Source organism: Cardiocondyla obscurior, linkage group LG06 (assembly GCF_019399895.1).
Source record: "Cardiocondyla obscurior isolate alpha-2009 linkage group LG06, Cobs3.1, whole genome shotgun sequence".
Taxonomy (NCBI): Eukaryota; Metazoa; Arthropoda; class Insecta; order Hymenoptera; family Formicidae; genus Cardiocondyla; species Cardiocondyla obscurior.
The window spans coordinates 1,305,989-1,319,821 of NC_091869.1; the positions used below are offsets into that span (position 1 = coordinate 1,305,989).

The following is a 13,833-nucleotide window of genomic DNA, read 5'->3' on the forward strand; positions in this document are numbered from 1 at the left end:
GTCGATCTGTAACAAAAAAAATATATATAATTTAATAAGCGGTAACAATAAAATCAATTATTAGCTATTTTAAGCGTTACACCAATTTTTTACAAATATAGGAGGATTAAAAACACGTTTTTTTTTTTAATAAGTACATGTTTTCCACGTTCAAATAAATTTGACGATGTAAACTTAATTGGCCATTAATTGTTTTAAATCACTTATCAAAAAAATTGCAATTTATAATTTTATATTTCCGTGTAATTCCTGGCTTCCAACTTTTCAAATTAACTTTTTTATTAATTTGTGCAATACTTTCGTTTATATAATTTCTTAAAATTGTAAGTATAAACGATAAAAAACCTGTGCAAGGTATTGCTGCGCACATATATATTTTATCAGATTTTTAATTAAAGTAGGTAACAATGCCAAGAGCGCCGTTACATCCCATAAATCATAAGCCGCATTTTCTTTTTTATTTCTTGCTGCACGTTTATTACGAGAAAAAAAAAAATATTAAATAGAAAATATTTACTGCTCACTCGTACTTCTCTCGTACTTCTCAATCTTTCCGAATAACAAATAACGAATTCAATTAATTTGATTGCTTGTGTATAGGAATATAAAGTTTACTTGTCGGCGATGTCGAAAATACTATTTCGTTCCGTAAATCACTTTGAAACTCTCGACAATATGACACGAGTGGATAATTCTTTTTAAAACCACCGTTTGCAGAAAGAAAATTTGCATTCAGTAATTCCATTATTGGTTATCTTTTTGTAAACGAGGTTTTCTTATGACTGAATTATTTTGTCGTGCTGATTCTTTTGTCAGAATTCTTCATATTTGTCGACGCAAATTTTATACGCAATTTAGATGGATTAAACAGTTACAAAACTTCTTAAAGCAAAAAAAAAAATCTTTAATGCCTACACGATAAGCATATCATACTTCAACTAATAATGTTCTCTGTCTAATAGTTTGTAACTTTCGATTCAATTGCAACCATTTCTGACATAAGTATGTTACACATCTATGTAAAATTGTAATATGTCGATTTAATTTTTTATTTTAAAATTTGTGCACGGTACGAAACGTTAATCAAACCTTTTTTTTGTGCTTTAAAAGTTTTTTTTTTATATTGACAATACATGTTGTGGGTTGTACTAGTAAAGTTCAATCGCACGTCCAATTCATTTTGCGACTAAATATTTGCCATACTCCATTCGTACGTTATTTGTTCTTATCATGTAAAATGTACGACTGGGTTCGCATATAAACGTGAATGAGATACGTATACGAGAAAAGATATGACATTCAAAGACGCATATATACATCGATCACGTAAAACATCTTCAAACAAATCGTTCGTTCTAAAAGACAATAATGTTTTAGGAATAAATAAGAAGATAAAGTAGTACAACAAACGATAACTAATAGCAAATAGACTTAAGAGAAACAGATCAATTTAAACGTTTTGTAAAAAATTAACTATATTTTCTTAAATAGTAATAAATAAATTAATCGTAGGTTAGAAATAACTGTAATGCTCACAGCCCCATGTCTAAAGTAACATTATTTCGCTTTTTTTGCAGGATGAAAAGAACCAAATACTTACGACCAACGCGTGGCTGAAACTGGTAAGTGATCAAGTTCCTTATCTTTTTTTTACACTCGAGTTAATTTCTAATTCTTATATTGTAAGAAAAAAAAATATATGTATATGTACGTAATTCATTTAATCGTTATTGCCGTGTTAAGATTCGTATACTTTGCAAATTTTGAACAAGAGCCTGAGTGCTTCGCAAACTTCTAAATTTTGATAACTACAGGGGAAAGCTCTGCTTCAAGAATTACATAACTAAATGTACGCGAATGTATGTAGTTACGTAAACGAGGAATATGCGGTTACGTGCACTGATTCTTCTGTAGCACCTTCTCATAGCTTCATGTTACGTTGAAGCAAATGACACGTTGAAAATGCGTTCGCGGTAATTCTCTCGGCGAAATAGCCAGTTAACAGAAAATCAATAACTACACCGGTTACTTTTCCATCGCCTGCGGTCTTCCCATTTACGAGGATGCGTTGTAATATCGCTGATAAAAAATACATCTGCCGTCGCCGCGCATGACGAAGCGAAAGTAGCGCGAGAGGGATTAAAGTGTGGTAAAAATTTAGACGGATGCGTTTAGTTAAGTCCAATAATTGTTTTTAATTCAATTCGCACGTAACAGGAAATCAGAAAAGTTTCTGATTGCGCGGCAATATTTCGCAGGTACTTAATTAGGCAATTCTCATTATTTAAGCGGAAAAGCTTTATTTTATTTTTGTTAATCGTTTATCGTAAATCAAATTGAAACGCAAATCGTGAATTAAGTTAGAAAAAAATCTTGTTCAAGTGTGTTTCACTGTGTGTTTATTCACAGCCGTACTTGCTATTTCAAAAATTCTCTAATTAACGTTTTAAAGTTTAATTTCAATTCTAAGTTATTAACATTAAATCTAACTAATGACAATTAACAGTATGAAAACTTGGCTTAATATGATTTTACGTCTAATATAAAGTAAAATTAAATCCACGACGGGGTTAAAAATTTGTCTCATCTCGTTTTTACGTATAAATAATTCGTGTGTGACAGACAGATTCCGCAGATTCTTTCGCTATATTATCGATGAAATCGTGTGAGCGAGCAATCAGTAGATCAGAAACGCGAGGATGCAATGGCTGCTATTGTCGGTTCGATTTCATGTGCATCGGCTGCTTCGCAGGCGAGCACCTAGACAACCGCTTCTTCTTTATCTCCCTAAGAACGTGCTCCGTGTTTCCCTCAAGATGCAAAAAAAAAAAATGGGTAAGAGCACCGCACGGGAATAAGAACGTGAGACTAGACGGGCAGCAGAAAGAGTAAGACGCGATAGGAATGGGTTTGGGAAAATCGAGACAGCAGGAAGATGCACTCTTGAACCGCGATCCACTCGCTATTTTTCCCCTTCACCCTTCCACTCTTTCTCTCTCTTTTCCCTTTCATCCGTACTCGTTTTCTTCGCAGCGAAAGCAAAGACATGCCGAAAAGCTACTTGTCTTGAACATTATCAATCAAACGTAAAGAAATAAAACCGAATTAACGCGAACTGTTCATGCGGTTACACGTCATTTGCGTTTCCGGTAAACTGAAATTCAATAAACCCACGAATAAAAACATTTATAGCCGTGATATAAATGTTTCCTAGTTATTAGCGTTTTTTTCTTTTATTTATTTTTTTTTTTTTTTGCTGCAACATTTGGTCACGCCGACGCGTCAAACCTTCTGTCTGCAAGTAAATTATCTTTTATGCGGCTGGCGGACGGTGATTAATTATTTACTCTATTTGCGTTCAGCGTCTATGTTGGACGCGAGATAATCCGGCTGGGCTTTTTCAACGCGAGCTTTTCGCAGTTTCGTTCGTGGTTCCTGAAAAAGCAGTGTACGTTCTGGCTGTAATTAATTTGAGATTTCATGATATCAACGTGACGCTGCAACGTCTCTCCGGTCCTCGCTCTAATTCTTATCTCGTTCGTGTATCACATAGTGTCGATATTATCTACTGAGTTTATAGCCACTTTATTGTCTTCAAGGAATTGATTTTTGATGAAAAGAAACTGTCCCTCTTCTACCTCTCGAGTGCTTTCACGTTGATAAATCTTTAATCTGTTTCTCTTTTTCGTTCTTGACTCTTTTCTTTCCTTTTTCTATTCGTAAAGTCTGTCTTTCTTTTATGACATTACTTTCTTTTTTTTTTTTTTTTTTTACTTAAATCATTCTGCCAATAAGAGATAGTTGACAAAATTATAGACAGCTATTCTCGGTAATATTGAATAAAAAGAGAAAAAGCACCTATAAAGGATGCTTCATTAATTCATTAGCCGCGAAGCTCTCAACGTTGAATTTTGATTCTCTTAATTTCGTCCTTTTTTACGTGAATTAATGTCGATGCCAATTAGAATCTTAATTATTTTCAAATACGGCAGCACGAGATGCTATTGTTTCGGATAGGAGACAATGCAAAATTGAAAACGGTGTTGTTAAAGCTTAAATTGAAATCAAGGATTCACCCTCATTTCATCAGTTAAGACGGAGCCATTACTTATCACATAAACCACCTTCAAGATAGTCAATCAAAACTTTCAAATTTACCGAGGTAAATGGAATTTTAGAGCAGTACTTGGCAGCAGCCTCGTATACATTATGACAGCACATTTAACGTATTTAATGGCTATGCGATAGACACGTTACTCCGCTATTACTGCTGATGAACCTGAATATATGATGACAGCATCTTTTATACGTTAGGAAAATAGCTGAAATATACAATATATACCATACGGATCCACACGTATGTGCATGTAATCTATTTCTGAGTACCGTCGTTTAGCTTCGCTAAATCGTTACTTCAACACGTGTTCCCAAACATGCAAGAAAAACATGATGTTACAAGTAGCACTCTTATAAAATTTGTTATTTATCAAGCCGGACTCTTTCAGTTAGTTGAATAATTTATTGACAGATAGCCGATACGCAGCTGCGGTTTCGAGGATAGGTTAATAATATAATGCACTTTACTCGCACGAATTCATATCGGAGCAGCGTATATGTATATGTATATATGGATCGAGGTGGTAACATTAATCGATGTTCCAAATTTCCATGACGAGTAAATGCGTAGACTATAATAAAGTGGACATTTCTCATAATGCATATTAAAAAAAAAATTTTTTATCGGTTTGTTAAATTAAATCTACTTCATTATATATAAATTAATTTAATTTCAAATTTAATTAACGAGGCGTTTAATATTTTATTTTAAAGCAAACATTTGTATTGCATAACTAAATTCATTGCATCAAAGCAAAGTTGATTTCAATTGTCAGTTTCAATCATCTTCAAAAAGTATTATGATATTCTGACTTTTTTTTCTTTTTAAGTATTATTCATCAATTATAAATTATTGACAATGTTACAATCAGTGCGAGTTGCCTCTTTAACGAAATTTTATTAATAGATACTAAATATTAAGATTTTCGTAACTAAGCTACCGTAAAACTAATTCCAAATAAAATTCATGTGACTCGTTAACACGTCTCTACAAAAAAAACCTTTCTCTGAAAACGTATTTTTGTGACTTAAAAAAATTCTCTACACCTCGGGGAGGAACAAGGGTCCATTTTTCTTTTTTTTTCTACTATTTTTTCTGTTACACTTAAATCTCCTTTACTATAATTGAAAAAAGTAACGATAACTCTGGAGTACCATATCCATTCGTATTATTAGCCGGCAAATAGCTACGCGAGAGACACGGGAGAGCACTTTTCGTGCTCTCGACGGGCTGAGATATACAACTTGGGATTCCGAGCGGTGTCCCCGATTGCCGGGAATAACGTAGTTGCGACGCGGCGACAAAGTGTCCAAATAATTGCACGTGTGCATCCTCCGCTCGCCAGGAACGAGATCAGCGACGATATCAGTTGCCTTTGCGTGCGCGCACAAAGGCCCGACGAGATGGGATGGCAAGAGAGGAAGCGAGGAGACCACACGTAACATCATCACGTACGAACATGTCGCCCGCGTGTTGGCACGATGTAGCTAGCGCTAAAATGTACGGAGTCGAGAACGTTGTCGCGACACTCACGTTTCAACGCGAGGAACGTCACCGCTACATCATGCTTCTCGTTGCGCTAGCATTTTAGATCAACTGTTTCACCGAGAGCGACCGAGAAGCGGCCAATTATACCTTTACATCTCGTAACGAAAAATACCTTTAATCCGTATCGAATATTTACCTGCGAGCTTATATTTACGCTGTAAATTTATACCCGTACGAGTATCCGTACGAAATAATCCTTATTGCATATTGTAGGGACGAAATATTTTATAAATAATAGTAATTGAGAAGAACGTTTCCAGTATCGTTCGTAACGCTGGATATTTGATGAATTAACATTTTCATGTTTATATAAGTTATGTTTTAATATTATACTGATATTTCGAAATATTGTGTATCATTTAGCTGGCAATATTAATTTGGCGACTCTGGAATTAATTCATGAGAAAATTGCGGCCACGTCTCTTTGTCCTTATAACCGAATTGAGGTACTTAGAAAATTGAGCGGATAATTCTTGAAACGAAGTACCCAGATAATATATTAGGACAAGGTAAGAAAGAGAAGACGAAACGGATTGCTCGTGAAATTAAATTAAAACTTGGATTACAATTCGAAGACGGAGATAGCAAGCTTGTTAACGTAATAATATTTTATAGGTATTTTCTCGAATGCCATTTATTTTAAAAAGCGCAGTCAAGCATCGTTGTCTAAGAATTTAATTTAATACCGCCGTAATTTAACAGATATTCAAGTGTGACATTCGGCGAAAACTAGTGAAACGTTTTTCTGTGACAAAAATATCGAATAGATCACGCTTTCGACGAGATAAATGTACGATACGCAACAAATAAATTGCAATTTATTCGGCACTTACATATACCGTCAGTTATTTAAATTCACTAAAAATTCGCTGTTCTTATCACGCATCTCTTTATCGCGATTCTGATGGACCATTCGAATCCATTCCGAGATCCAATTTCGGAGTCGGTAAATCAACTGTCAGCAGTTCGGCATCAAAGTTTATCTTGATAAATGCTCTTGCGGAAGACTCGGTGGGAGAGAAAAAAAAAAAAGTGAGGAAATCCTGAAAGCGACCCTCGGGAGAACCACGCGAAAGTGCCGATAATTATCTCTCTTCCATTCTGCTCTTTCAATCGGGCTCCGCACCGACATCTTTCTCCGCGTTCATTCGATATTCAACGCTGAGAGCTAGCAATTTTGGTTCACTGGACCTCTTGTTGCGCACCTACACTTCACGGCGGATTGCACAGGAGAAAGGTATGCGATTGCAGAAGAACGTTCTCGGAATAAAAGACGAGGCTGTACCAAAGTTGAAACGACCGCCATTCGCTCTATCGTACACAGAATTTAGACACAAAGAGATGTGTACATGATCTAAGAAAATACTCGTGGAAATATCTCGACGAATAAGAAATGGATTATACGTATGTAGATGAAAATAACTGCGATTGCTGGCATTTCTCGTGAATTTTCAACTTACATTCAACTCAGGGGGAGGAAAAAATTTGTCTGTAAACGTGAAATTTATTTCCGAGCTTTTAAGCTTCGGGCGCCGATCGAGCTTCCGCACGTGGTATTTCGCGTAACGTGGAAGGTAAACAAATATGCAATAATGTTCAATCTCGTGAGATGTCCGGCTCTTATCACCGCGGGAAAACATAATGAAAAAGGTAGAGGAAAATTAATGGAATATCCGAGAACCGCTATCTCGCGGCATTGTAATTTTAGCTTTTTAATCTCGGGGTGCAGACACGACGTCGATCGCATTATGGCGATTTTCCCGGCGAAAGACGTGAAAGGGATCGGTAAAAATCCCAGATCCATTTATCATGGTGAATCAAACTGTATCTTACATTTTCTTTTTTACATCGCTTGACACGTACGTGCATATAATATACCTATCTATACGTATATCTGTGTATACATTATACACTTGCGGGATATATTAAAAAAAAAAAAAAAAAAAAAAGAAAGTCAGAAGGGGAAGAACGATTTCTTGAAAACGATAAAAGAAGGCAGAATTTATCGCTACATTTTACCAGTTCTTAATAGCCAGACTTTACTTTGTGAATCTCCCTCAATTTATAAGTCATCAAGAATTCATGGTAGACAGATCAAACGCGGACAGAAAAGATTGGAGTACAGCGGGAATAAAATTAAAATAAAAGACATATAGATTTATAAGGCAATTTTCTCCGCCGAGACAATTTTACAGACATAAATCTCGAATAATTTCTGAAAGCTATTAGTGCGCCTTCTTTTTAACGACTTATTTAATTACTTCAGCGGCGTTATTAGAAAAATATTTCAATGAAATAATTGCCATCATAAATAGACGTCGTTTCCGTAAATAACTAAATAAAAAAAAAAAGTAATATATCGAAAAATGTTTTAAAAAATAGATGAAAGAGACCGGCTGAGAACTCGGCAGCACTTCACATAATTTGATACGGTGTTTATTCGCGTGACTAGCATTCATGAAAACGTATCGTCGCTTCCGGACAGTAACGTGTTTGCGCTTGTTGCTTATTGCGAGGCAAAATAATTCGCGTGCGTTAATGATTTTCGTGACGTTTGGATTGTTGAGGGTCGCAACGGTGATACATTAATCCGCCTAACGATTCCCTTGGCCAATTTCCGCGTAGCTGACGATAAATTTTAATGCCGTGTTAACGGCATGCGTCCTGTTGTCGCATTATCAAATACGCCTGCCGTGGGTGTCGCGAAATTGCGCTGTTATGGTTTGTCGTTAAGCCCCACGTCGCTTATGTAATGCTACGTGTAATCGCGGACAATTAATCATTGTTACAAAAGATAGCTCAGCATTTTGCCTAGCACTCACTGTTTTCTTTTTCTTTTTATCAGCGACGTGATAAAGTGTACAACAGTATATTTCTCTCTTCTCAATTGCAGTGTCATCAATAAGATTTGCTCCTTACCATTGCCAACAATTGCCCGTAAATTGTCATTTAATATTTTTTCTCTCTCATTTTAGATTCTTTTATCTCACAGAAAAGCTTATTAATATTTAATTAATATCGTACAAATGTTTCAGCTACTTTAATTAAGTATATTAATAAATAACGTAATTAGGTACGAGAAAACTCCGCAGATCTGGTTCGTCGATAGCTATGAAAGCAACAACATCTTTCGGCATCGTTTCGATTTAATCCATCAGGAAAAAGGAATTGCTTCATCTACCTTCCACCGCGGTAAAACGTGGCAGCGAGAAAACTGCTAAGTCATAACTGAGCATCAATTTATACTCTCGCTGAGCACCCGCAAAGTTTCTTACGAGGTATCGTTACGCGATGGCGACTCGCCAAGTAAAAGCGCCGCAGAATCAAATGCTTTTACGTTTCGCTTTCGCATTTGCGAGATACGCCTACGCGAATCCGACTGTTTCGCGTTCGTTCCGTGGAAATACCATTTCGCGCGAGGCGCGAACGATTACGTCGACCGCCCGATTCTAGAATGTCAAAGTCTTATTTAGAACGTATGCGTTGGCCTGGCTTAAATTCTGTGATTTGTATGTAAATCGCGGCTCGTAAATAACGGTGGAAATACCGAATTACGCGAATCGGATAAAAAAAAAGAAAAAAAAAAATAGAACGCGGAAACCGCTATTTTCTTTTCTGCACCTCGCGGTGCAGCGTTCCAGATATGAGCGTCGGAGCATCAAACGCGAGCCTGGCGGGTCCCGGAATATGAATCAAGCGGTGGATAGGTAGGTGGGTAGATAGGTAGACAGAGGAGCGATGTGAGATAAGTATCAAAATTCATTTTCGCGCTGTGTCGGAAAGATGTCGAAAACGGAAGACGGCTCGCGATTGTATCGAGGCAGCAACAGGTTTTAAATCCTTATAGTTTGTCGCATAAATTCCCTTACGCTGTAACGGCCCAATTATAACATTTCGTCTATTACTTTGTCTACTGTCCCGTGTTCGGTTATCTCGGCACCTCGCGGCGGCATTCGGTGTACAGGACCATCCTCCTCGACAGTAAAACTCATTCCGTAAGCGATTAAGTCGGAAGTTCGTTTGATGGACTTTTGATTGGCTACCGCGCAAATGCCTCGTGAATTCCGGTGGGTCTGACAATTAGCGAAGGAAAGTTGAGACAGACGATACCGTAATCTTCATTGAAGCAAGTTAAATTCCGTCCACGCGATGTGCTCACACGCTCTGAGAATTTTTTCGAAAAATATAAGCGCAAAAAAGGCGCAGAACGCCAGATATAGTTTAGTATTAATGGAAACGTTTTTATTAGCTTTTCTTCGTTAAAAGATAATAAATTATGTATTTAGCGTTCGTATTCATTTGGCGGCTCTTTTCATATTGCTTTGCAAATATGAATTTAATATTCGTAGTAATGAAAAAATTTAGCGTGTATAAAAAATAATTAAAAAAATGTAACAATAGTGAAAACTTTTTAATTAATTATAATGTGCGAAATGAAGTAGAATGCATTTTATGAGCAAAGAAATAAATACAGCAGACGTTCATACATATTCACATGTAGAAAATAAAGGTATACAAATTCAGCGAATATGCAAATCTGTTGCTTCTAAAGTACAAAAGTTTAAGTAGCATGGCGGTTATTTATCAGTTCAGTACAGCTTCCTCTAGTCTCCAGTTTCTGCGGAGTCCTCTTTTTCATCGGAAGATACGACGGTAGAAATTTGCTCGTGATATATATTTTCATTTAAAATTACGTCTCATCTTTTTTACGGGTTTTTTTTCTTTTTTTTTTCGCCTAACGTGTCACCAGCGCAGTTTATCGCGCCATTCTTCTCGACAGCCGATAGCTGTTGTTGAGAACTTTATTCCCTTCGCGTCCGACTTATAACGCACATAATTCCTCGTTTTACCTTTATATCTCATGGCAGGAGTAAGTCCGGCGTAAGGACGCGACTTTCAATAAAGTATTGCTGCGTGTCCGGAAAATATTTTACGAATGAAATATAAATCGCCCCGGCTCTCATCGACATTACCATCTGTTTCTCCAGCACGGAAATGAAATATGCGTGGACAAACCCATGCCTCGGACAAAAATTTGCATACTTCGTAGATTTGTTACCGGATGGTAGATAGTTTTTGTACTGGCGATACGTAAAACGGCCGCGATGCGTCAGACGCGAGATGTAATATTGTACGCGACGTTCGTAACGAGTAACAACACGAGATCGGCGTTAGAAAGCGCGCATTTTATTTTCCCCGGCGATATGAATAATAAAATATTTGCGAATGGGCGAGCAAAATTTTTGGGGCGTTTTTGCCGTCGCTACCACGCGACGTATACGGCGACAGTATAGAGAAAAGAATGAATGACGGACAGCTGAGCCTCTTCCTAGGTTGTCGAATAAGTAAACAATGATGGACAAAAATATTAAAGTCCCGAATATGCGACCACTTTTTAATAGCGTACTCTTTTTTTTTTTTTTTTTTTAATAACAAATGTAAACTTCGACACTGGCGGAAGTTTTAATGAAAGCAACGCCGAGCGCACGCAAAGGATTAAAAATTGTCACGTTAATCGTTCATATTTCAAGCAATCATGTTCACCCGATGACAGGAATATTCATCCCGCATGTCACGATGACGTTGAATTGCCATTGAGATAAGCTCGCAAAATCATCCCGCGGGTTCGTGATTTTTGTGATAAGCACGGCGCTATGCATTTCGGTTAGCTGACATTAGAAAAGTGCTATACGCTATCCGACAAAGAACAATGAAAAGCCGATCTCGATGGGAGCATGTTTATGTCGACACGAGCCTATTTATCCGACTATCGGTTAACGATCGACGACGTCGTTCAGCAGCCCCCGAAGACACCGAGGACACCGAGAATAATACACGGCCGACCAGCAAAGATGCGTTTATCACCCGCTTACCAAGGGGTAACTCCGTTTGATTCTTTGTAACGACTGCTTTCGCCGGTGAATTACGTTTATAGCTCGGCGGAGACACTAAACGTGCGTCTTAAAGGACACGCCGTGTATCTACGTGAATTTCGCGCACTTCTCATGGTTGATTATACGAAACTACTTCTCATATTTTCATCACGCTCCAACTTGTCCTTTAATTAATTTAAGATAGAAAATTTCTGTTATATTTTTTATTTTTTTATTATATTTTTTTTTTTTTAATTTTATGAGGACTTCATCACGCTTCTTAATATTCAATTTAAACGAGATAAAATAAAAAAAATAAAAAAGAAGAAAAAGATTCAGACGTATCTTGCCTTGCTAAAGCTTTTCATATTTTTCCACGATTCTCGCTGTATAAAAAATAATATATTCTATTGCATCGCGTATCTAAAGTTTATTCGAATCTACATCTGCCGTATACTTTTCCATTTTCAGATCTCTCGCTAAATATTACCGCGTATAACTAAAAATTATTATCGAAACGATATTATGCAGCCCGTGAAAATTATGAGCGTAATATGTACAGCCGTTGTTTATCTTGGAGTGTGTAATTAATACCGCAATTCTACGGGTATTGATTCCGATACAAATTAACCAGGCGGTTAAATAAATAGTCCAGTATAAATATTCCCTAAAGAAGGGTTTAACCTTTTCAGATATTTCTTTCTTTTTTTTTTTCTTTTTTTTCCGAGGTTACTACAGACGGTCCCGATGTGCGCAAGATTTCACAGGACGCGCGATAGGCTGATTTATGTGTTTCTAAGCATGGTCTCAGCGGAGTTCCGCGGGAACGAAAACGTACGGCAATTCTGGTTAATCGAATCTATTCTCTCTGATATCGAGGGCGATCGACACACGTCGGTGAAATACACATAAAATAGGATTTAATCTCTCGTAACATCATATATTATATAACAAAAGCCATCACGTGCAGTAATAGCTTTTCATTCCGCTCATGCAACGTTCCGCATTCGAAAATGGCGCGGAATTGGAAAGCGGAAAAAAAACTTGCAGCGTTACATTTTTCCCAATAAAATGTCCTTTCAACTACTTCTCATTTTTTTTTTCTTTCTTTTCTTTTTTCTTTTTTTTTTTTTTAGAGACAAGCTCGGTGCACTCGTGTCATTATGTGAAAATTGAAAGTATCGACATAGGCGCAACAAAACCGTTCATTACGACGCGAGATGCCGTAAAACGATGGCCTGGCATTGTCACGTGCCCGCGCGTGTTTCCACAAAGCAATTCCAATTTGCGGGACATACGCAAATGGGCATAGCTCGTCGATGAATGCTACCTTATATGTATAACCTCGCAAACATCTTTAGCGAATCGCTCCGGCGATAAACGCGAGTTGAAGTTCGAGAGTGCTTAACGATGATCGCGTTCGCTGAGCACGGTATCATCGTGATTGCGCTGTGTCTAGAGAAAGAGAGAGAGAGAGAGAGAGAAAGTGTGTACATATACATACATATATTATATATATACATAAGACACCGGGAACGACGTTTGCACGGGATCGCGCATCCTTCCTATCTATCTAATCTCCGTAAAGTGCATTTCGCTCACTCGCATTAACCCCATAGCCCTCTCTATCGCAACCTAACTCTATCGCGCTTAACATCGACCGCCCTTGCTTGATCCTTGGAAGTGCGTACGATATATACGCAAGCAAATGCAGAAATGCGTGCATATCACAAGCATCCATCATAATCTTCCTCCATCAGTCGGCATTAGCATAGATTCATCTGCGAGACACGATGCCTAGAACGGTAGGCCCCACTTGATCTTCCTAATTCGTACTAATGTGGAGACACGAAAACTGTAAACCCCGTGTCGATTATGGGTTACCGAATCTACATAAACAGGGCGCGCGATTAATGTTAATAATGAGGTACAACTGACGAGGTATCGTGCATTTCAATTAAATTAATTAACATTTAGTTCTTTGATGCATTAACACAATTCGGATTGTTGCATTCGCATGCATGCAGTTCCACAGCACAAATACATTATATATTTAAAAATATCTTTTTTTCATTATTATTCATTAATTAATAAATCAATCTGCCGGTTAATAATGAAGCATTTGAATTAATATGATAAATGAGCGAGTTATATTATTTATATCAGGTACACGCATATGGCAGATTTTTTTTATCTATTCGTACTTCAACACCTCTGCTTTTCCCAAGAGAGACACGTGCGTATGCACGCTCATAACCCTACGGAACTTCGCTCATATTCGAACCCTGCAGTTGA

The 13,833-nt window shown here is 37.3% G+C and overlaps 1 protein-coding gene across 7 annotated transcripts in view; it reads left to right on the forward strand.

Moving 5' to 3' along the window:
* Positions 1-13,833, forward strand: part of Nachralpha6 (nicotinic acetylcholine receptor alpha6) — a 205,824-nt gene that overhangs the window by 58,473 nt on the left and 133,518 nt on the right. For all 7 annotated transcript variants that reach the window (XM_070657582.1, XM_070657587.1, XM_070657585.1 and 4 more), the window contains one exon: positions 1,578-1,622. In XM_070657582.1, the coding sequence (XP_070513683.1) occupies positions 1,578-1,622 (45 nt within the window). The remainder of the gene's footprint in view (positions 1-1,577; positions 1,623-13,833) is intronic.